Below are 23,250 nucleotides of genomic sequence, written 5' to 3' on the forward strand. Positions count from 1 at the left end.
AATCACAAGAGTTTGACTTATTAAAAACGATGTTTCTGCAAAATTATCAGAAACTTCTCCGTTAAATAGCAAAAAGTAATTAAAGAAAGGAAAGACTGCGCGTATCTCTTATACTCGCGCTCTTTAACGGATAGGTACTAATTCTACAAAAACAGATCGTGTTTAAATCCTACGAAAATTTCATCGCGATCCTGCAGCTTCTCTCAATTTCAAACACGATACTGTCGTACCAAATTCCATACACCTCCTATCCATCATAGTCACTGAATTTCAATGACGACACTATTTTCCCTACAACCAAAGCTACTCCTAATTTTCCTGGCCCTCGGTACGCGAAACAATTGGCGTTGTTCTGGTTGTATAGCGAGGGCAGTCATCCGGCATCGATTAATATTCATCCGCGGTCGTGGGTTCCCGGCGGACGCCTGCGTAATAATCTCGAAAGGCTCTGGCGTGGTGTCAGAAGCTCTCACGCAGGTGCAAAACGCAGCACGTTGCCACGATCGACGTGCGCAGAGTTGCTGGTTATTGGAATCGTGTTAACCGGCGAGTAGAAACGCGTCGAAGCTCTTCGCACCCAGACACGAAACAGACGCGAACCGCGCTGCTTTCGCGCGGCATTCCTCCTTCCTGTCGTCATTTCCCCTTGTCATGGTCGCGCGCCATCCTACGGTCCAGCCCGGGGACGAATCGGGTCGTTGATCCTGCTGGTCGAGTAGTCGCGACAAAGACAAGCCACTGGTGACCAATTAATTATCATCTGGAAAGGTGGACTGGTGGCGATCGATGACCAAGGCACTATCAATATCCGGAGGTGTTCGTAACTTCGCCTTCCTGCGTCTTTCTTTCGGGATTGTTGTTCGTTTTCGCGGTATCTTGCCCGAATGGATTGGACGAGTAAAGTTTCGCAGGAGGAGTGCTCGTGTCTGATCCTTGTCGGCTGTATTCGCTGGATTTGGTGGAGCGACTGGGACAGTAGATTCGGATGTCACGCGATGTTTGGCGGAATAAACTCCGCGTTTCCTTTTCTCCGTTTTGGTATTTCCACGTTGTCGAAGTTAACTTCTTTGGAAACGAGCTTCAGTTGAATGAAAATGAACACGGACCGGCGATTTACCGGCAAAGAATTAGGACCAATTGTATATTATTTATCGAGGATTTACTAGGTGAAAGTTTGGTAATATTTAGAGCACGATGTTTACACTGCGAGTGAACCCCGTTTACGATGTTCTTTGTTATTTCAACCGTACTGCGTTATTTTTAAACTTTCGTTAATTCGGTAAAGCTGCTCGGTTGGGAATACGTTTGGCGAAACGATATTTTTAACGAAATACGATGTAAAATCAATTAACGAAATTCTATTACCTGAAATTTCCATATGATCTTTGTAAATCGTTCGATGTATATGTATAACGCGAGTTATATTCTCGACAGGCTAAGCACGTTCTTCGTTGTTGGAAAATTTATCGCCACTTCGGTGTAGAGTTTCCTTAGTACGGATTACGTCAATCAGATTGTCGTTTAACCGTTACAACGTTTCCTTTCGTTCGTCCCTCGATGACGTAACAAGGTCGCGGTAGCGTGCGACACTCGGCGCATAAGAGGATATCATGAGAACGAGAAAGTAATCCCTCGAGTTGAGTAAAAAACCTGACGTTCCACGAACGCTCGCATGCCCCGCAACGTTCTCTCTCTCCACAGTCTGCGATTATTCCATGGAACGTTAAACAACGTTGCATAAAATATCTATGGATGATTTTCACCCGAACGAAATCTCTATGTTTCTGGGTAACTGGTATAAATATGTATGAAATATTTATGATTTTTATCAAATTACGAATTTGGCAGTGACGCGTAATGTCCGAATAAAAGACAACCGTGTCACTGGTTTATCTTATCCCAACTCTGGACTAGTTGTTTTACTTAGCTAACGTTATCCACGTGTAATTAAATCAAAGCTATCGAATGTTTCAGCAAATTTTATTTTTTACATAAAAATGCTCAAAAGACGGAAGATTTGCAACGAAAATTTCTACTTTTTGTTTTAGAATCTATGTATATATTCTAGAATATATTATATACTAATTTACATAATAAATATTACATGTTACATATTTATATATAAATATATTCTATAATATTCTTATTCTCTGTATTTGATTCTTGCATATAGAAGTTCGTGGAAAAGGGACGACGTAAGACGGAAAGGTCTAGCGTGGAATGAACAGAAGCAAAGTCTGTACTTAGAAAAGTGACTATTCTTGAATTTATAATAGACAGTTAGAATCATGTTGCAAGAGTTTTTAGAACTTTCCATACGAATTTGTATAAAATAAACAAACTGCGCGTTTAAATCGAATATTCCCAGATAACTCGTCATAGCGTAACACGATTTATAACCATACATCGGAAATAGGTGAACGAAAGCAAGCTAAAACCGTGTCACGGTAAAAGCGTTTTCCATCGGATTTCACTCTCCACGCACTCCAGGATCGAGGTCAACGAGACCTCATAACTCAGAGCAGATTTAATCGCAGCGGATTTAACCGCATGGATCTCCTACATCTTAAAGCCGAGATCTAGTTACGAACACGTAACGACAAAACCGCTCTCCCACTCTTGTTCAATTTCCAATCACGCGTTTCATCGATCAAAGACGGCAAAAGCTTCCCTACTCCATTACCTCCTAACCATGAGAATTAATTAAATTCCACAAGCTTCGAGGTTAATTGTAATCCCGGACTAATGTACGCACAGTCTGCTTATGCTTACCATAAAGCTGCCCCTAGAGAAATCCGGGTCCAGGTGAGCCCCCGGGACAGGTGTATCGATCAGTCGGTTAATTAAATGCCTGGTAGGCTGCCCTGCGGTTCCTCCAGGAATCGGCTGATATCCTGTTATCCTCGACCGGTCGCTTGCCCCCGCGGTTTCGACCGCGAACCTAAAACTCTTCGGATGAGAGCGGAATCGGTATTTTCATCGATCAACAGGTGGCTTTTAAGCTCGACACTCGTACGGCCATCGTTCCTAACGAAGGATCTTTCCGAGCTCGTGTTCCCCAACGTTTTCGAGAAGCCGAGCTTTTTTCCCTCGTTGAATTTCTGTCTCGATGCATCGTGGAGAATCGTCGCGGTTTCTGGGGTTTCCACCTTTCGATCTGGCTCCCTTTTTACGATTTCTGCAGCTTGTATCTCTATTTTTATCCTATTTGCAGATATTTTTGGAAATAATTACGTAGCTGTTTGACGAGTTCAGTGTGAAATTAAGAATTGTACGATGCAAGATCGTGTGGTTGCTGTAATATAATTTTATAATATGTTGCAAGGTAATACAATTATTACGAATGCAAAATATGCCACACACGTATCCCTTGAAATATACTGATAAAGAAGATGCACAATTTATAGACAGTGTTACGTCGGCCGACTCTCTACCTGGACGGGGCCTTGCATCACACATGGCAACCATGTGTCTGCACCTCCTTACGGCATACTCTAAAGAATCTCAGGGACCGACCATAAATCTTAGAAAAATCTCAACAAAGTTTCTCAGGTCAAACAAGGATCTTTTCAACGAAAGTAATTTCTAAGATCTCTGGTTTGTGTCCGGAAAACACTTAAAATTAGTTATTTGCACACATGCGATGCTTCCCACTACCAACCTTCTATCGAGGGCGGCTAAGACCCCTCCTGGTCCACCAACAATCGTAATAGCCAATAGAAACAACGTCTATTTCCCTCACTTTCCTGACCAAAAAACTGTTATTAACGAATCCGATGATCCCATGCGTTAGACACACCCTTTCCTAGCTCTCCTCTGATACAGCATCGTCACTCTAGATGTAGTCCGTTTTCATCGTCCGAACAGTCAGTAAATCTACCACGGTTCTACCTAACCCCAATCAATTCATTTGCAAAGTCTAACTATCGCATCGAGACATATCGTCAAATCGGGTCCTATCTCTGTAACGCATAATCTATACTCATCGTCAAATACCTGTAACGCTCATAATATTGTAATCCATCGTTGAATATATCACATTAACCTGTTAACACAGTGTTAATTTCAATTAACCACCCCTGTTATCCTAACCGAAACACGGGGAACGACTACTTCGCGGCGTCGATTAGCCTAATCGTAGCGAGAATTTACGCCTCTCGCTGACGCGTTTTCCTCGCGACCGCGTCTCTCCGCGAACGGTCGTAACAGACAGATAATTTAAGAAATCTGACTTAATGGCTTAACGCTAACGCATATATTAAAGGAAATTAAAACTTACGTTATCTATGGAGAACACCACTCGTGCTCTACGAGGAATTATCACATCGCGGTATATAATCGTTAAAAACGTTTCGATTCTTACAAGAACGCGCACACTTGCGATACTCCAGAAAGTACGTGGCATCGTACTTATGTGTTATTTCTATATAATTATGTATTTAACAAAAATAATAATTAATAAAAACAAACTATTAATCCAAATACGTATTTGAAACACCATGGATACGCAGAATCGCGATAGAAAGATTAATAGAAGATCGATAAAATTTTTTCGAGAACGTTTCTATCCGAATCACTCGGCTCAAATTATTCTCACGTTTCTATTCAGTCGGAAACAATTACCCGTATTAACCCAAACTGGGAAAATATTACGAGAAACTCTTGAATGAACGTGAACTTCGCCACGCAATACTTAATCGTTGCGACATAAGATCCAGCAACATTTTCACAGTGGAATTACGGTTCGCGTAATCCGTTTATGCAGGCCGGCAGTTTTTACGAATGGGAAACAGTTTCGCCGGCTGAGTCGGGCATTTCTACGTTGGTGTCGCGTAAAGGAAAACTTAATCCTTGTTGTGGAAGAGCGGTTAATTGTTTCAAGGTATGCCTCGCATGAAAACCACGCTGGAATATAATTGTTTCCGCGCACGTCTCGTACGGAAGGCATCCGTAGTTTGCTTGTTGCGAGCCAGTTACCGCCGCAACTATGTATTCGCCGGTCGCCTTTGCTAATTTACTTTTCGAACTGGCTTTACGTTCGTTTACGTCGATTAAAATTTCACAATCTCAACGAAATCGTCCGCACGCAGAATGGATCCGAATTGGGCACGAGGAAACGCGGCGCTGCGACGTTCGCTTCGCGCCTTCCACGGTAGTTTTAATGCACGAAGAGAACTTTTCCTTTGTATGCTAATCTCGACACACTACAAATTTCGTTCTCACCGCTCGCAGGGAATGTTAAAAGGTTTGTTTGCTGCCGGCAAATTGTACAGTGTCAGCCGAGATTCTAACGATTTCTCTCTCCTTCGTTGCACACGTTCGACTCTTTTATTCTTTTGACGATTGCAGCCTGGCACGTTGATCCTCAATGATCCTCGGACTTTGATTTGGCTACGAGGAAGTTTTGTTATCTCTGTTCCTTCGGCTTATCTGCATTCTCTTGTATAATGATCTACCAAAACTAATTAATCCAGTAATATTAGTGAATCGATTAGATAGAAGTTACAGATTATAGACTTCTCTTTTACAATCTTGTAATTTTACGTCGAAGTGGCATAGTCGAATGATATTTCAATTTCTAAAATTCCGTTTATTTTATTACTGTTTTGTAATTTTCTTGCGTTATTTTGTAATCTTATTACGGCAGGATTTATTAGCACTGGTAACTCTTGCAACATGTCTTGTAACGATATCGGTTGAATCGTTCGAAAGGTCCTTGGAGTTTAGAAATCAATAATTAATACGAATGGAATGTTTCCGGTAGTAACACTTTTACTGCCACACTCGTTCGTGATCGGAGCGCATGAACTTCTTACAGTTGTAAAAATTGTATGAAAATTGACAATTAGGGCATTTTGAATATAACCGATAAATAGAAGATACTTTGAAATGAAAAGTGCCCCATTGAACAGTTAAACATTTTTATTAGAACATCGATAAAAAAAATGAGAACGAGTCTTGCATTTAACTCTGCACTGTGTTTGCATTAGTATCTTTGAGAGGTAATCTACGAATACTATTATAAACACAGCTTAGAAAATAATCGTAAATGCTGCTTTATAATCATATAATTGAAGTTAGAAGTGCGCACATACCTTACCATTATATATACAACGAGCAAATACCGTTTACTAATATCTTCTACACGTTTCAACGATATATTCTGCACGTTTTGCTTGCGACGAAACAACGAACGCGAATGGTTCGTTGAAACAAACGAAGCCTCGTTGTAATACGTCGCTATCAACTGTTACCAAGGCGCCACGATGGTCACCCGTGATCACCAATAAGATAAACGGTCCATCGAGGAAGAATGTTGTCTTACATCGTCAATTTATTATTATCTTGCCATTATATGCTTTGAATAATAAAAATACTCTCGTGGCGTCCTGAACGAAACATGTGATTTCGACGTGGCAGTCAAAGTGTTGATACAATTATATAGCGATGATTATAAATTAAAAAATTATAATTTTTTACTTATTTTTTAATATTATAAATATTATAATATTATAAGGATTTTTAAATATTATAATTATAAATTACGAGTAACAAAGTTACTGCATGACGAGTAAATATAATAAGGCTAAGAAAATATACCAGTTTTTATCTCAAGTTATATTTAGAGATCGACGTAGCAGAATAGAAATAGAGGAATTAGGCGCTTCAACGTTTTTTAGTTGATATATTATTCTCTGTCATAATTTGTAAAAACTAGATCAATAGATGGTTTACACGCGTACGTAATAATATTATCAATTTATTTCAAAATCGACTTAATTAAAATGAACGAACGTTCCTCCTGTATGAATTAATCGAGTAGATCGATGTTACCGATCAACTTACTCTTCCATTTATCTCACAAACTAATGGTAATCGTTTCTCATATATCAAAATATTCTTTTCCTTAAAACCAACCAGCCATCTTTTCGTTTCGTAAATTTACCAATCTCTCGTCAATAATTAATAATTAATAATAATTCATGCTATCGTATTAATATCGCCCCACTATTTCCATAATACAAGCCGATCGTACGCTATAATAAAATGTATTTAGAGCACGATCAAAGTGTGCAGCAGTTCCGGTTAATAAACTCTAAAATTTCCTCGTTAGCTCCGATCAAAGGATAGATAATGGTTCCTGTTACAAAATTCAAAACAGTTTTCCATGTGCCCCCATACCGTACAATTGGCTGCCGCTACGATACGACGCGAAGTTAACGGTGCTATTGTATATTAAGCAGAAATGCATAGCCGGAGACATAACGACATTTTAAATTCGATCCAAATTAATTCGACACGGCCGTGAACGCGGTAGCTTTATTTCAGTAGCTTGTCTTCTTTCGTAAAATATTACGATAATAATACAGAATGTGTGGCAGGCAGATAACAACAAACTCGGATTTAATATGCGGAATCGATTGGAAAATGTCGAATCCCGTCCGTCTCGTCGTTTTCACGAGTAATTATTCGTTCGGCTTATTGACAGAAGCGGAATAATTGAACGTAATTCGATTAAAGTTCGGCCAGTAGTAGGGGCAATTATGAAAACTTGGACGGGAAGTCATGCGGGCATCGTTGAAACGATTGTCGAAACTTCGAAGCTGTTCGGATATCGTTCGTGCAGGAAAACCGATTGTTCCTACCTTTTCGCGAATAACGATCGATCCTTCACCTGCAAGATTATTAAACTATTTCTGACACCGAATATCAAGGTAGTCTGGTGTCTTTCAGGGAGACGAAAGTTTCTTCCAAATTCGACTAGCTAACAATAATTCGAGAAGCTAATCAAATTTCTATCATTCGACTTATGGATGAACGTTCGATGAGCTTAATTAACGCTTATTGATGATATGTACCGATGCTAATGTATATTCCACGTAAATGCAAGATTTACCTATGCAAATAAAATTTCACGCTGAAATTTCTTCTCTCGGAATTTTGATTTTTATCGAGCAAGGTATTAAACGGTTCCCTGCACGAACGATTCTACGATACAATAAAGTCTCAGTTAACACATTTCGTACGGGTCACGAAATATCTCGTTTTTAGCAAGCCGAACGTTGTGACCAGGTCACGAGATATCTCGTTTTCATGTTTTTTCGTCCGGATCGATGACTTACCAAGACAAACCAGAGACAAATGTTTTTGTTACGTTACCAGGGTAATGAAGCTTGCGCATTCTCGTGACAAATAATTAGCAAAGCAACCGAACGTTGACATTCCAAGCACGTAAAAACAATCAGTCAGCATAGCCAGTACATCGGTAGATCTGTGCCGATCAAAAATGTGCGGGTCCTGGGAGCGCGTTGAGCGCGCAGAGCTCCGTACGCAATGTGCTAACGAGCGTCTCAGAATATCGTACAATTTTTTAAGAAGCCAAAGAAGCAAAGAAGGTGAAGAGATTTGTTGTCATTTCTGTATTTAGAAGTAGGATCACAATAGCTATTATTTTATTCTTTGGATAAATCTATCGCACCGTTCTGAGCCGAAAAACCTTTATTGCACTTTCTTACATGGACTAGGGATAAAAAGAAAAGTTACTATTTACTGTAATTAGCGCATCTGCAGATGGATGGCGAGCGCGAACTCACGTTGTCATTTTCAGCAAAATTGGTAATGTTATTAATAATAATAATCAGGAGCATAAACGGCTATAATTGTCCATAATATTTCAACTATTACAAACTCTACAGAGGGATAAGTATCTACGCAATTTTTCACAATTGTTCTCCACGATCTTTGCAGACGCTTCCTCGAATTTTCTACGAAACGGGCATCGAAGTAGACGAGAAAAAGACGCGAATTGTTGCGCGGTGATAAGTCACTCGCGTGATTCTCGAGAAATTGAAAAGCAAGTTTTCTCACCCTGGTGAGTGTAGCAGCACGCGAGGCAGCTTCGTTCGGTCAGTTACGCTCGACGAACGAAAAGCAACGATCGTCGCCTATTTCCTATCGACGGAACAGACTTCAACCGCAACGTCAGCGACTGAGAACAAAAATAAGCGCGCCGATATGCGCCTATATACACGCACTGTTACCCTGTTTTCCCAGTCACGTTCGAATCTTACCACGTCAGGGAACACCGGGCCGTGTTCGCGGTCTATTTGTGAAGGAAAACAGAAAATGGATAAAATATCGAGGTTGCTCGACCACGTCGAAGCCGTTTCTGCTTCTTTTTACGTTCGCCTCGCCTCGCTGACTTTCGCCTTTCATCCCTCTTTCCATTATCCCATACCTTCATCCCCATGGGTGTCTTAAGTACATGTCGATGCGGCCTCTTTCAGTGGAGCTACTACCGGGCATCTGGAACAAATAAGGAATATCGCCCGGAAAGACGTAGCTCCGAGAGCGAAAATGATTGGACGACAAGCTAAGGATACCGGCTCCTCGTTCGACTCGATCTTTTGCGTTCATCCTCCTACCCCCTAGACTTCCCTCCGTAGTATAGCAATCTCATCGCAGTGTCGTTTGGTAAATAAGGGACCAGCTTGTCCTGTAAATATGTACACGTGTTTCTATCGAAGCTTCTTTGTCCTCTGTTTGTCGTAGGTACAACTTGAAAAGCTTTTCATTTAGTTCTTCACTTGCTCGCTTCAAAGATACTCTGGTATTCGTTTAATCAGTCTTCGCAGACTTGCTACGTTTTCGTAGGATCTTTATTCGAAGAAGAGAGTTTAATCCTGTTAGTCGTAAATAGCAAATACACTCTGGTTTTCTGATTACTACGGTACAAGATAAAGCGATAATTGGTTTAGAAACGACTGAGTTTCCGTGAGAAAAGGGAACAGTGCGAGTAGACGACGGAACTGTTGAATTATAATTACCGTCTATGTATGTCAAACAGAATCCTCTTAAGGGCGAGCAATCTAGGTTAAGCAGCAGCAACACGATCTTGAGGAAAGTGAAATGTTTTTATCAAGAGAAGGTATTTTTGCCAGCGTTTTGTAGATACACAATAGCATAATTTGTTGCTTTCGTAGCAAGAAGTGGGAATACGCAACTCGTTGTAGAAATTTAGAGAAACTGGTACATACGATAGTTTCCTGGCGTTGTATGCTTAGAAGTAACTTGAGAACGCTTCCATTCGTTTAGCGCTTTTCTTCTTTTCTTTCGTATTGTTCTTAAATCTTGAACGCAATGTGGCGAGCGAGAATTCTTGCGATTAATAAGAGATCGGAAATTGTGTAAATATTTTCCTTGATGGAAAGCAAAGAACGATTTAAGGAATAAGATTAGGAATTAGAAGTACACGTGGTCAGAGAAAGAAAATACGCGTTTATGTGTACTACGTATAAAGAAACCCTTTCGGAGGAACAAGATTGAGCAGAGTTGCAAGTTCGTTTGAAAATTGGAAAAGAAGAATTCCAGAGAATTATCAGTTGTTCTGACAAGAGAGACATTGCAATCTCAATCCTTTGGCTAGCTAACTCAGAAACGATCGTAAGATTATAAGTATGAAAAAATTATGGATAAAAGACAATAATAATAAATTCTAACTGAACCAAGTCCTTTACAATTCCTGTATATTCCCTGGATGTTATTCTCATTGAAAATATTTGGACGACCGTTTGATTATTTGGAACGTGCGTTTCCATTCTAAACGGCAGTCTAAAACGCCACGGTTAGCGAACAGAACGAGAGTAACACGTGGTACGAGACAGGAATCGCTTTTTGTTCTTAATCTCGAACCGAAGCTCTGGTTAAACCTGGCGGTGTATAGCCGCACGTAACGATAACACGATTAAAGTAACAAAATACGTGTCGTGGTCGGAATTTCTCATTCGTTTCGCGTTTCTCCGCTGTGCGAGCGTGGCGTTCGTTTCCTTTATCAGCGGAACGCCGCGTCGCTTGCTTTATTGCTTTTCGCGTGCGCCACGCCAGACCACAATAGGACGACAAAGAGGCCACGGGGGTGTGCCGTCGACGATAGCAATAAGAGCGGCGAAGCAATATTAAGACTCGAAACGTATTGCGGAAAACGAAGCGACGCAACGTTCAGGTGCTTCATCTCGGTGATTCCGGCCAGGGGGACGAGTTAAACTTTCATCGTCTTCCGGCTTTATTCTCCGGCCTCCTTTCGTTGCCTCTTCCAACCGTTCTCTTTAATTCTCGCCCGAGCCTGCCAGAGGACGAGGTGAAACGAGAGACGCTCAACCTGCTATTAATAACGTCTGGTATCGTTGCTAACCCTGAAAACTTATTTCTGTTTATTCGCGACCTTATAATATCGTCGGATTAACCGTACCTTTTTCCCTCTTTTTTCTCTCGTTTCTCATTTTCTTCGTCTGTTTGGTTCGAAGCCACGCTTCGATCTCTCTTAACGACTGGTTGCTCTCCTCGACTTGTCGAGGAGAATTACGGTTATAAAGGAGCGTAAGCGAGAGAATAAATCGTCGAGGAGACCTGTGTCAGAAATTTCAGAGGCAATTTCAGGTCGGAGCTTGCCGGATTGCTTTCATTATTCGGTTCATCGTTCGGCCCCGAAACGAGACGACACTAGATGGTGGTGGTAGGGACGCGAGACCTCGCTGCAGACGAGAGTCTTTCGACGGAACGTTGATCGCGAAATTCTTAGATTTTCATTCGACCACGAGGTTTCCATCGCCAGCCAAGTAATTTCCCCTGAGTTCTATTTCGTTGCGACTACGGATTCGCGGCTACGAGATCGCCGAGTTCTTTCGCAATTTCGTCGATCTTTCGAAATGTTATGCAAATTAATATATCGGGTGCTGGCTCGATTTATCGATTAAGATCGAACGTACGCAGGAACGATGTTTAAGTCGTACGTAATTGCGTAAATGTTAACTTTGTGCAGGAAGTCTGGCTCGTAGAATCATATTTTATTATGGTCGATTGTTTGCTCAGTGGTTGGATAATTTCATTTACTTCTTAACGATTGCATTTTTTTTTTTTTTTTTAGATGGTAGCTTAATTGGTTAAGCGATTAGGCAATGAATATCAAATTAGATACGATCACGAGATTAAAATAAAGTCTTTCCTAATGTGGCAGAAATCAGTTTGAAATGTTTTGGAAACCGTTTATAGCGAGGCGAGACTAACGTGACTGGAATACTTGTATGCTAATATAACACAATTAGCAAAGTTCATGGATATGCACCCATCAAAGACTGAAACTTTCTAATGTAATTTCATTAGCGTGTAGCAAGTTAAACGTAATTCTGAGCGTTGGTTAAGGGGACAATACACGAGGACAATACCTTGCTGCTTAATCGTATCGACAACTAGCATAACATGCAAGTATTATGTTTCTTCTTCGACAGTCTCGAGTAAAGCTTCCATTGTAGTAATATAATATCAGTTCCAAAGATTCTACAGAGAGCTAACGTTCGTTAGCTGTGATTTCACTTTTAATTTGAGTTTCGATTAATTAGCCACTTTCATATTGTAATTTCAATTGCATTTCTCTATCGAGATAAGAAAGGAAATATTATTGATTTAAATTGATAAAAAAAGTGAGAAGAAACATCGTTAAACGATAAAGAGAAGAATAAAAAATTCGAGAAATGAAATAGAATTAAAAAATACGATATTTATCGTTAAGATAGAATCTCCTCGACGCGTTCATTGCGTTCCACGCGTATTTTTAGACTCTGTACGGTACCGATTTAAACACCACACGCGAACTACAATTCCCAAAATTATGAAAAAGTATTCCATAGCAATTCGTATATAAAACACACGCGTATGTAAAGTATCGGGATGTAGAGATACATAGTACGCGATACTGTATGAAAATGTTTTGTTATAGCATACAGCATCGTATAAAATCGAAATCCGGGCCGTGGCCAACGTGTTACGCGAAACAATTTATACGAATCGCTACCACAAAACCTCAACCCCTTTTGAATAGAATTCGTAAATTCGATATTGCCGGTGGAACGATCCCGAGATCAACAGCGATCGCTTTTATACAAATATCATTAACAGAGTTGAGAAAGTTTGCCGCCGCGACGGGAAGTGAATTTCAGGCTGGTGAATAGAGCCGCCGCGCCGGTTTAATCTCTGGAGAGCTACTTAGCGAGGAAGTTTGTTCGATCAGCGGCTTTTCTTGCGGGAACCTTGCCCTGGCCCTTCTTGCCTTGCCAGTTCCGTGACGAACAGCCCTAATTATCACTCGGTCGGATGTGGCCAGAACGCCGTCAGAAATTCCCTCGCAAATCCTTCTATTCTCGCCAAGGCCCCTGCTCATTTTTCCTCCGGATTCAACGCGAGCGCGGAGAAGCCCCTGCGATGCTCCCTGGATGTTTTTCGGCCTTCGTCTTTCTTCCCTGGTCAACGTCTGCGTCTTTCTCGCGACGACATTTGAGAAATGAACGTACATCTAGCGCGTGCAAAAACCACCGACCGTTCTCGCTTCGATAATCTCAAGATTTCTGGCTTAACGGGGCTAACCGTGCGCGTTGAAGGATGTGAGCGGGATCCGGAATAATTGTTTCTCTTTTTTTTGTAAAATTTTTGGACTCGTTTAATTTAGAGCGGAGGAATCCTCGGGATTAAGGAAGACAAACGAGTATAGCAAGATGTGGATAATTCGGAGAGCGGAGGATGAATTTTCTGAAGAGATCATTCAACAGGGTGTAAGGATGTAACGGGTTCGCTAAATACTTGGAAGGTTTTGGCTGAATTATCCAGGTTGTAGGTTAAGCTAGCCTGTATCGCCGTCTAGGGTAGGTGGAAGTATCAACAGAGAATTACATAGTTCTAGTTTGGTTATCCAGCATCTGGAATTTTGAGATAATTCAGAGTTATTATTCTTAATTGCACAGAAAACGTAACGATTATAGATAAAAACGTATCGCTTAAGATCTCGTTATTCATAATATGTATTATTTTTGTTGAAGTGGTCACCACTTCTAAAAAAACTCCACATCTGGTCTTTAGTTTTCTCAAACACTGAAGCCATCGACAACGCATAGACAAAAGACTGCGTCGAAGGCAAACCATAAACGATACACATGCAACGGTTTCAGGATTTTTCAGTCATAGGGTAACGCTGCTAGCGTGCGGATCTGGACCAGCTCGTATTGTATTCCAAACTTTGTAGTTACACTTTAATATTCAAATATATATATATTTTTTCTACCTTACAATTTATGCACGCGTTCCTTTGTATTCACATACATCGAATAATCTTAACAATTTTTACTTATATTCAATTCATAGAAAAGAAGATTCTTTGCCTGCCAAATCTCACGTTTTACGACCAATGTACCGCCTCAACTTCTTTTCCTATTCCTCGTTCCACCTCTTCGATACAATCGTTTTCTCTCCTTTTAACTTCCTACTTAATTATCCATATTTTACTCCCGACTGCAATAAAGTCATCGTTACTATATAGCACGCAGCGGACGATTCCCCTTTCTTCGTTCCTTACGCTTAGTACACGGCAGATAGAGCCCGCTATCTCGGAATCAATTTTCCCTATTGCAGGATCCTTTCAACCCTGCTGTTTAAGCGCTCTTTCGTCGGGGCAAGGTTCATAATGCAACGTTAGTCGGAACTACGGACGGAAAGAGCGGCTACAGCTATATCCGCGTATCGATCGACCCCGAAATCGAAATGCATCCTGTTTGCCTTCACGGCGCGGGTACGCCGCCGGTTTATTCACGCGGGCGGATCAAGGTCCTCCATAGAGGACTTGCCGAGGCCGTCCCCGATGAAAAGGGCTAGGGAATATTTTAGATCCGGCTAACCGTGAAACGAGATACGTGCAAGTAGCGTGGGCTCACGCCTGGCCAGCCTCGCTTCAGCGATCGATGAACCGTACGAAAGGATGCTCGAAGGCGCTGTTCCGGTTCCAGCGTGCAGCTCGTCGTCGTCGTCTCGAGACACAGAGCCGCGTTTGGTCCACGAGGGTTTACGTGTGTTCGCGCCAGGCACACGCTGCATCCTCTCCTACTTTCGGTGAGAACTCTAGGTAGCTTCCACCGGCGATGTTTTCCCTTTGGGAAAAATAGAAACTTCCACGCTACTCGTTGGAGGATTTGCCGGGAATAGTCTGGTAGAAGGAAAGGGATAAGCCCCGCCGAGAAATATAGGCTACTGCTGACGGAGTCGTCCATTCTTTGGACAGGATCAAAGCCCTGGCTCGTTCGCTCGCGAAATAAGCGCGAACGAACCGTGACGGATATGGAGCACGACATTGTCCATCCCTTTTTATCTCTGCTATTTTATGGGTTTCATTCGGTCTCTTCTTTAGATGGTTTCGTTCTCGAAGGTATAGAGCGGCTTGGATACTTGAGACGGGTTGATTTGCTGCAGCTATAGGGAGATTTTCGTTTCCGTTAGAACTCTTTGTATCAGGATTTTCGGTGATTTTAACTAACGACTCGTATCCTCGCGCATGGACGGCGGTAAATATCGGGACATTTACAGTGATTGAATGAAATGAAATGTTTGCTATAAATTGGACGTGTCGAATGGTTGGTGTACATTGAACCAGTGCGTTTTGCTTTATAACGTAAAGTATCAAGTCACGTAAATTTCGACAGACTTTTCAATAAATTTCCGCGTATATACGTGGGAAAAATTCGTTTCCTCGTCTAGACGATGATTAACCGTGCGATTCTTGCCGCAAATTTGGTAAGTGTCAAGTAAGAAGGAATAATTTAGAACAATATACCAAATATGCTAGAATCGTTCGTTCTTTCGATTGTATTTCATTCTCTGTAATAATACACGCGTTTGATAAATCTCTGTGTACGATAACGTATTTTAAAATTAAACGACGTATCCTCATAAGCGATATATCTACGTACAAATTTTTGAAACATCTGAAATCCATTCCGAGAAATCCACGGCACCCGCATATCGAGAAAATTATGCCACGAGGTCTCGTAAGCACCCATTCTCACCTAATCCTACATCCCATAAGCCATTCAAGCAGAAACAATTTTTACCAAATTCGAACAAATTCTTGAACACGTATAGGATACACCGGTAGATACACAAAGAGAAAAAGATGCTTTTTGTTCAACGTTTACATGCAAATGGTTGACCGGGCTGTCGAAAATATTTATACAAATAGCTGGCGACCGGGCAGCTAACGGATAAGGACAACAGTTTGTACTCGACGATTCTCAAAGGAACCGCGCAAGTAAATATCGCGAATGATCACGAACGAAGAATTCAGCGGTCGGACGATTCAATCATAAGACGATGGAAAGTCGCGCTGCTGACTCGGCTGTCTCGAGCTCGGATTCGCGACCGAAGGATCCGCGGTTCCGAGTCCTGGTCGATTTTTGGCCAGCGTCTCTGCGACTCGATTTATTCCTAGTTGTATCGTGCTTATGTCAGCGTGGTATTACCGATTCGAAATCTACTTAAAATCGTAGGTGCTTCGTATTTAGCTGTTCACAGACTCATCGTACACGTACTGAGACATTAGAGTAACAGCGTCTCGATGTTGATAATTAGACGATTATTTATGAAAATTCATATTCATATGCAGATGATTAAAAGAATGGAGCTCATTTGTAGGTAAAAAATTGTTTTACGTATTAAATAGTATTGCAACAAATACTGTACTTTGCACGCTTCATATATTTTTGTATATTACGTGCTTTCTTGCGTATTTTCTCATCTTCAGATTTTTCACAAACATGTACAAATCTGCCATCCACCGATAACAGAGGTCCGTGTACTTTGGAATTGTTGGGGTTGTTAGATGTATGAACAGAGCAACGCGTGGATAAATTGTAAAATAGAAAATATATTTTAATACGGAAATGTAAGTACAAGTAGGAATATAATTTGAGCTGATCCGGATCCGCACGCTAACAGTGTTACCCTATGACTGCAAGCCCCTAAGTCATCGTCGCCTGTCTACTGTTTATGGTCTGCCTTCGGTGCTTGAGAAAACTAAAAAAACCAGATGTAGAGTTTTCTTAGAAGTGGTGACCACTTCAACAAGAATACCTGGAATTAACCTCTTGTACGCGTATGTGTGTATGGAAAACAACACTTTGCTAACAGTCTCATAGAAGTTCTAGCAAAAATGAAAATATGCGAAACTTAGAATATTAAAAGCTCTATATACGCGAACATGTTTTGGTACAACGTCGTTGTAACACAAAGCGATTGATGAAGTTCGAGATAATAAAACAACGCAACAGTTACAGCATCGTCGATGAGAGGATAAGCGAGATATTACGGCATATCTGTAGTTGTAGGGAGAACGATACGTGATCCTATGAAATATCTATATATTTATGCAGAGATATATTTCTTTGAGGATTTGGAAACGCGATCGGGATGGTAGAAAATGTTTTGTTCGGCGCCAGGCCGAGTTCCACGTATACAACGTTCAAGACCTTTGCGCCATGACCTTTTCCCATGAATATGATCGGCGGCGCAAAGTAGAAACTTCCATCCGCGCAACGACGGCTCTTTATCCGCGAAATTAACGAGATTCTGGCTAGCGTTGGCCCGCCTCCGCGATTTCACGAAACGTTGCCGTTCAGCGAACGACGTTGGCCGAAACAGCGTGCTAAATTGTTATCGGTGTTGCGTAATCGGTGGAGTTCGACCTTTATGCAGATTTGCTTGGGTAGCGTACGATGTGGATTGGGTTAAAGTTGCAGGTGATTTTGGTTAACTACACAGTGATTTTCTGACATTTCTTTATTACTTGTAGCTCAGCTAATTTTGTTTAACGATAAAGAAAGAAATATTATCTTAAAAATTAAAATATTATCTTATCTACCTTAATTGGTAATTGATTAATAAATCTACCTTATTTGTATGTTATAATTTAGTCCTTCGTGGATAAGTACAATTACGATCGCGGTTCAATTTCACTCTTAAAGTACCTGTGAAGAATAGTTGATACGATATGTATGCTTTTGAACACTAATGTAAATCAAACAGAACAGAAGATGAAAAAGAACTCTTCGCTTTCTAAAACCTCTGAATAGTAAATTAGAATAAAGCATCGCGGAAAGCCTAAATTCTCGAAACTCCAAGCTGTCCAAAAGTTTTCCGGACGATGTAAACTTTCGAACCTCCGACAAATAGAGCATTGTAATCCGACGCATGTAAACGCTTCTGCCATTCCGTTTGACAAGGGTCTAGACTCTAGAGTCTAGGTTCTCGTGGTTTATGAATCCAGCAACGTAATTGTCCGCCGAGAATCTCGTTAATTAGTTTAAACGATCGAACTTGGTTCCAGAGATGGCAGTCTGACGTTTTACGACTCATACTCACGTACAATGTTGACTATTAACGAGATATCGACTAGGAGACGCAGATAGGTATGACAGGGTGCAGACTATGCGTTAATGAGCGGGCAATCGACGCCGACAATTGGCAGACAGGATCTCATCGTACCGGCTCGCTTTTGATTCGTGACAGGCCAGACTGCCACTGGGACCCCTTCGAACCGCACGACAGTTGTCAGTGACGTGAAAGCATTACGGCGATCGATTACCGTACGGCAGCGGCGTCGATGATCTCCGTCCATTTCGTATACAGCCTGTTAATACTAACATCTGTTCGTGGCGATCTGATCGTGCAAAGTCAAATTGTAGGACCCTTTTGTTCGCGCAGTCGAGAGTTTACCAGTTTCACGACATTGTCGAGGTGTAGATAGTGGCAGCCGCGCGTGTGCCTCGCCATTGTTCCATTGTCGAAAGAGGTTCACGACCGACGTTATGACGAAATAGACTATGGCAGATTGCGAGAGATTGATCGTGGATGATCGGGAAACCTGGCTGCATCGTTCGTTCGCTGCCACGTAGCTTTATCTTCTTTGGCAAGATTTTAATCTATTACGTTAACTAGCAAATATCGACTCGCTCGATACTTCATCGACAAACTGTTATACGTCGTAATTGTTTTATTTAGCAATTATTTGTTTCTTCGCGAGTATTGTTTCGATTCTGTCATAGACGAATCAGATCGCATTTACCTTTCCAAGGACTAAAATCGAAGCCGTGTTACTCTTACTACCTTCCAATTCTGTGATTTCGAAAGTTTTTGGTCGAAGCGTGAGTCGGGTAATATGTAGTTAAATTTAATCCGTAAATTACGTAGAAGCCGACGCTTCGGTGGTATGAATCTCGTGAAAAGAGTCGAACGTAGGAGCGGCGTGTGTGGGATAAGAGAAAGCTGAGTTTTAAACCAGACTTTTTGCACTCGTTCCACGCTGAATGAATTTACAGTAATAAAATTTGTTCTTCGCGCGTTGGAAGTAGATCAGCTATAGAAATTATTATAAAACGATTGTAAAATTTTACGAATAGTATACTTTTCGGTAAGAAATAAATTACTCGGTTCAAATTATTTATTAGTCATATTTTCAGCTTATAGTCCATCGCGTTAATTTCAATAATTCAAACTGATAGAATTTTAGTAAGCATTTGCCATTCAGAAAGTTCGCCGAGCGTACACGTATTTTATCGTGTGAACAGCGAGACAATCGCACGGGTTAGAGAACTGCTGCGGTTTCCGAATGTTCTCAAACACGTTATAATTAATTCATGCGTTACCTTGCAGGTCGAAATGAGAAGGTGCGGCTTCGTCGTGTGGTTGGTCCTCGCCTGCCTCACCAGCGACGCATTGCAACAGTACAGGGAAAAGAACATCAGTGAGTGATATCATTTATTACTTCGTTTAATTAACACGTTGGAAATCGCCTACGTTCACATTTACGTCCTCAAATTGTCTGTCCAAAAAGCTGTCAAGGCGATAAATAATAAAATCATACGGAGGTAACACGATACAAAAGGTGCAGAAAATGAAATAAAAAAATAAATAATTCATGAGCAAGATTATCGAGACGTTTAACACTCTACGATATGTACATACAAAATGCAAATTGAAAGTGACAAATCTTTTAGAAGACTTTCGTGATAACGGTACGTGTGAAGCATATGTTTAAGTTTTTATACTATAAATAAATTTATATAAATGTTATTCATTATCATATAACATTGAACGTAATAAATATCCAATGACCAATGGACGTGTTAATATCAGCTGCTAGTGATCGTGTCGTAACAAATTTTTTGAATGGTTATCTGCACGATAAAAATAAAAAATTACGCAGTATAGATTACGAAGCAGTACGGTTTAAAGCAAACTCGGAGAAAAAATTCGCGTACAGTGCCTATAAAAAGTATTGGACGCATCCTTTCTTTTTTATCGATTTCTATATTTTATTTTCACAGTATTCAATTTTTCTAGTTGTACGAAAGTACTGCTAAATAACGCATCGTTTGACATCGATAAGCGATATACTTGTACCTAATTAACCGTTTGAGTCATTGAAAAAGCGGGGTCGAAAAATCCCTTGTCTTAATCGATTGCGAAGAGAAACAAGCGGTACAATAGCGCTCGTTATATTTGTTACTTTATGAAATACACTATACCTGTATTATCGTATATGCGTACTATTAGTTTTTAAATATTTCAAGTTTTGTACAATAAAAATTATTCGGAAGATAACAATGAAATACAAAATACAGTCGGTCGTTCGTAGCGTTCAAACGTACTGGGACTTTTCGACGCAAAATCTAAAGAGCGCGATCGCGTTGCTTAATTAAACGGTTAATTAATACATAAACGTCATAATAAGTACAAAAGTGTAGAAATATTTTTTTATAGTCACTGTATGTATAACAGAAGGAAGATTTCCGAGGAATAATTCGTTTCGAAGCGCTTCGATTCTGTTCATGGGCGGTTCCACGACATTACGAAAGATGCAGAGTCTTCCCATTTTCTACTGCTCGGTCGGTGAAACGGTTCTCCACGGGATTAAATCCCTGGCGACGACACGAAGTTAATTAGAACCACGTGTCTTTCCGCCAATAAGAATTACAACATTCCCTGTGTGTCGTCTTTCGTGCTCTCATCGAGGGAAGCTTCTTACGGTTGAGTCGTTGCGCAAAATTAGGTTAGATCGGGATCGGCGAATTCAATTCTTAATCTCGTTAGTCAGCGCCGTTCTCAATCTTTCGTTCGTCGTGCGATCGCTTCTCGCGAATCAGTTTGTCCCTACCACGTTCATCCGGGTATTAATAAAGTTTCCTAATTATAATTTTTATTTGGTACCGCAAGGCTTTCGAAAGTTATATCTCGTCCTGTCAATTATTCATCGTTCATATGTAACTGATGTGTTTTTTAACGAACCGTGAGATGCAAGTATCTTAGAAACGATTGCAATTTTGCAAAAGTATTAGCCACGAGACGAAAGGGTATTGCTTTTTAAGGAAAGGGAAAATGTTTTTTAATGAAACTCGAGATACAAGTATCTTAAAAACGATTGCAATTTTGCAAAAGTATTAGCCACGAGACGAAAGGGAATTGCTTTTTAAGGAAATGGAAAATGTTTTTTAACGAAACGCGAGATACAAGTACTTTAGAAACGATTGAAATTTTGCAAAAGTATTAACCACGAGACGAAAGGGAATTGCTTTTTAAGGAAATGGAAAATGTTTTTTAACGAAACGCGAGATACAAGTACTTTAGAAACGATTGAAATTTTGCAAAAGTATTAACCACGAGACGAAAGGGAATTGCTTTTTAAGGAAATGGAAAATGTTTTTTAACGAAACGCGAGATGCAAGTACCTTAGAAACGATTGCAATTTTGTAAAAGTGTTAGCCACGAGACGAAAGGGAATTGCTTTTTAAGGAAAGGGAAAATGTTTTTTAACGAACCGTGAGATGCAAGTACCTTAGAAACGATTGCAATTTTGCAAAAGTATTAGCCACGAGACGAAAGGGAATTGTTTTTTAAGGAAAGGGAAAATGTTTTTTAACGAAACGCGAGATACAAGTATCTTAGAAACGATTGAAATTTTGCGAAAGTATTAGCCACGAGACGAAAGGGAATTTTTTTTAAGGAAAGGGAAAGTGTTTTTTAACGAAACTCGAGATACAAGTATCTTAGAAACGAGTGCAATTTTGCAAAAGTATTAGCCACGAGACGAAAGGGAATTGCTTTTTAAGGAAAGGGAAAATGTTTTTTAACGAACCGCGAGATACAAGTATCTTAAAAACGATTGAAATTTTTCAAAAGTATTAGCCACGAGACGAAAGGGAATTGCTTTTTAAGGAAAGGGAAAATGTTTTTTAACGAAACGCGAGATACAAGTATCTTAGAAACGATTGAAATTTTGCGAAAGTATTAGCCACGAGACGAAAGGGAATTGTTTGAGGAATCTAGTTACCTGAGCATTTTACAACACGAATATTTCGAAAATTCCTATATATTTTCTAGAATATTCTAACGTCGTACCTTGCTAATATTATTCGACAAGAAGGAACGAGTTCATGGCTAACCATAATAATTTAGGTCGATGATTAATCTTAATTTCTGGTCTATATTATACGCGATAGAAGAGATCGATAATTTGTATCGTGTAAAATATAAAATACAAAGTAGAATCGAATACTTCGAAATTAAAATAAATTGAAATTAAAAATACTGCGAAGTCGAGCAGCTAAAGTCAAATTATTCTAGTTACCTAGGATCCAACGATACCAATCCGATGTCATAACTAAAATCATACAAAATACCATTAACGCTCATCATAGCAATGAAAAAATTTGTAGGAAAAGCTCCGATATCGTATTTCTTTTTCTGAAACATATTCTCTTGCGCTATTAAAACCAGCAAAAAAAAAAAAAAAGAAAAAAAAAAGTCAAAAAGGGAAGATACCATATCCACATCGTGTATGCTATAACTATAAATCCGTTGGAACCGAACGTTCTGAAAAAAGCTCGTGAAAATCACCGCGGCTCTATAGCACGTACGTTCATGCTTGCCAATCACAATGCATCGCCACAAAGTTATCCTTTCTCGACTGCTCGACCAAGGTATATAAATGAATTTACAACCGTCGTATGATCGAATGGCCGACGAACAAAGTTTCGCTATGAAATTTTCGTGTGTCGATAGTCCGCGATAAGACCTCGATGCAACGTACGTTACATTCGGATGTACACTACGGTTCAAAAGTATATGCGTACGCTCGTTTATCTCCGAAGAAGTATCATTTAGTTAGAAAATTGAGAAAAGGAAGACCGACGAGAACTCTTTTATCTTTTAGCGGCGCTATCGTAGAATGTTATGGCAGGTTGAAATTTATCTTTAAAATTCAGTATGTGCAGAGGAAAAATTGGTATTTGCGAGAATTAAGAAACCATTTAAATAATCAGCTACCGCTTCAAGGAATAATTCACGTTTCATACGACACATACATACGTAACGTTAACGTTCTAC

General features: G+C 40.2%; 1 protein-coding gene across 8 annotated transcripts in view; it reads left to right on the top strand.

The window, feature by feature from the left end:
* The window catches only part of LOC139997825 (uncharacterized), a 210,746-nt gene that overhangs the window by 78,397 nt on the left and 109,099 nt on the right, over positions 1-23,250 (top strand). For all 8 annotated transcript variants that reach the window (XM_072021812.1, XM_072021818.1, XM_072021817.1 and 5 more), the window contains one exon: positions 19,519-19,609. In XM_072021812.1, coding sequence (XP_071877913.1) covers positions 19,519-19,609 — 91 coding nt within the window. The remainder of the gene's footprint in view (positions 1-19,518; positions 19,610-23,250) is intronic.

Source organism: Bombus fervidus, chromosome 2 (genome assembly GCF_041682495.2).
Source record: "Bombus fervidus isolate BK054 chromosome 2, iyBomFerv1, whole genome shotgun sequence".
Classification (NCBI taxonomy): domain Eukaryota; kingdom Metazoa; phylum Arthropoda; class Insecta; order Hymenoptera; family Apidae; genus Bombus; species Bombus fervidus.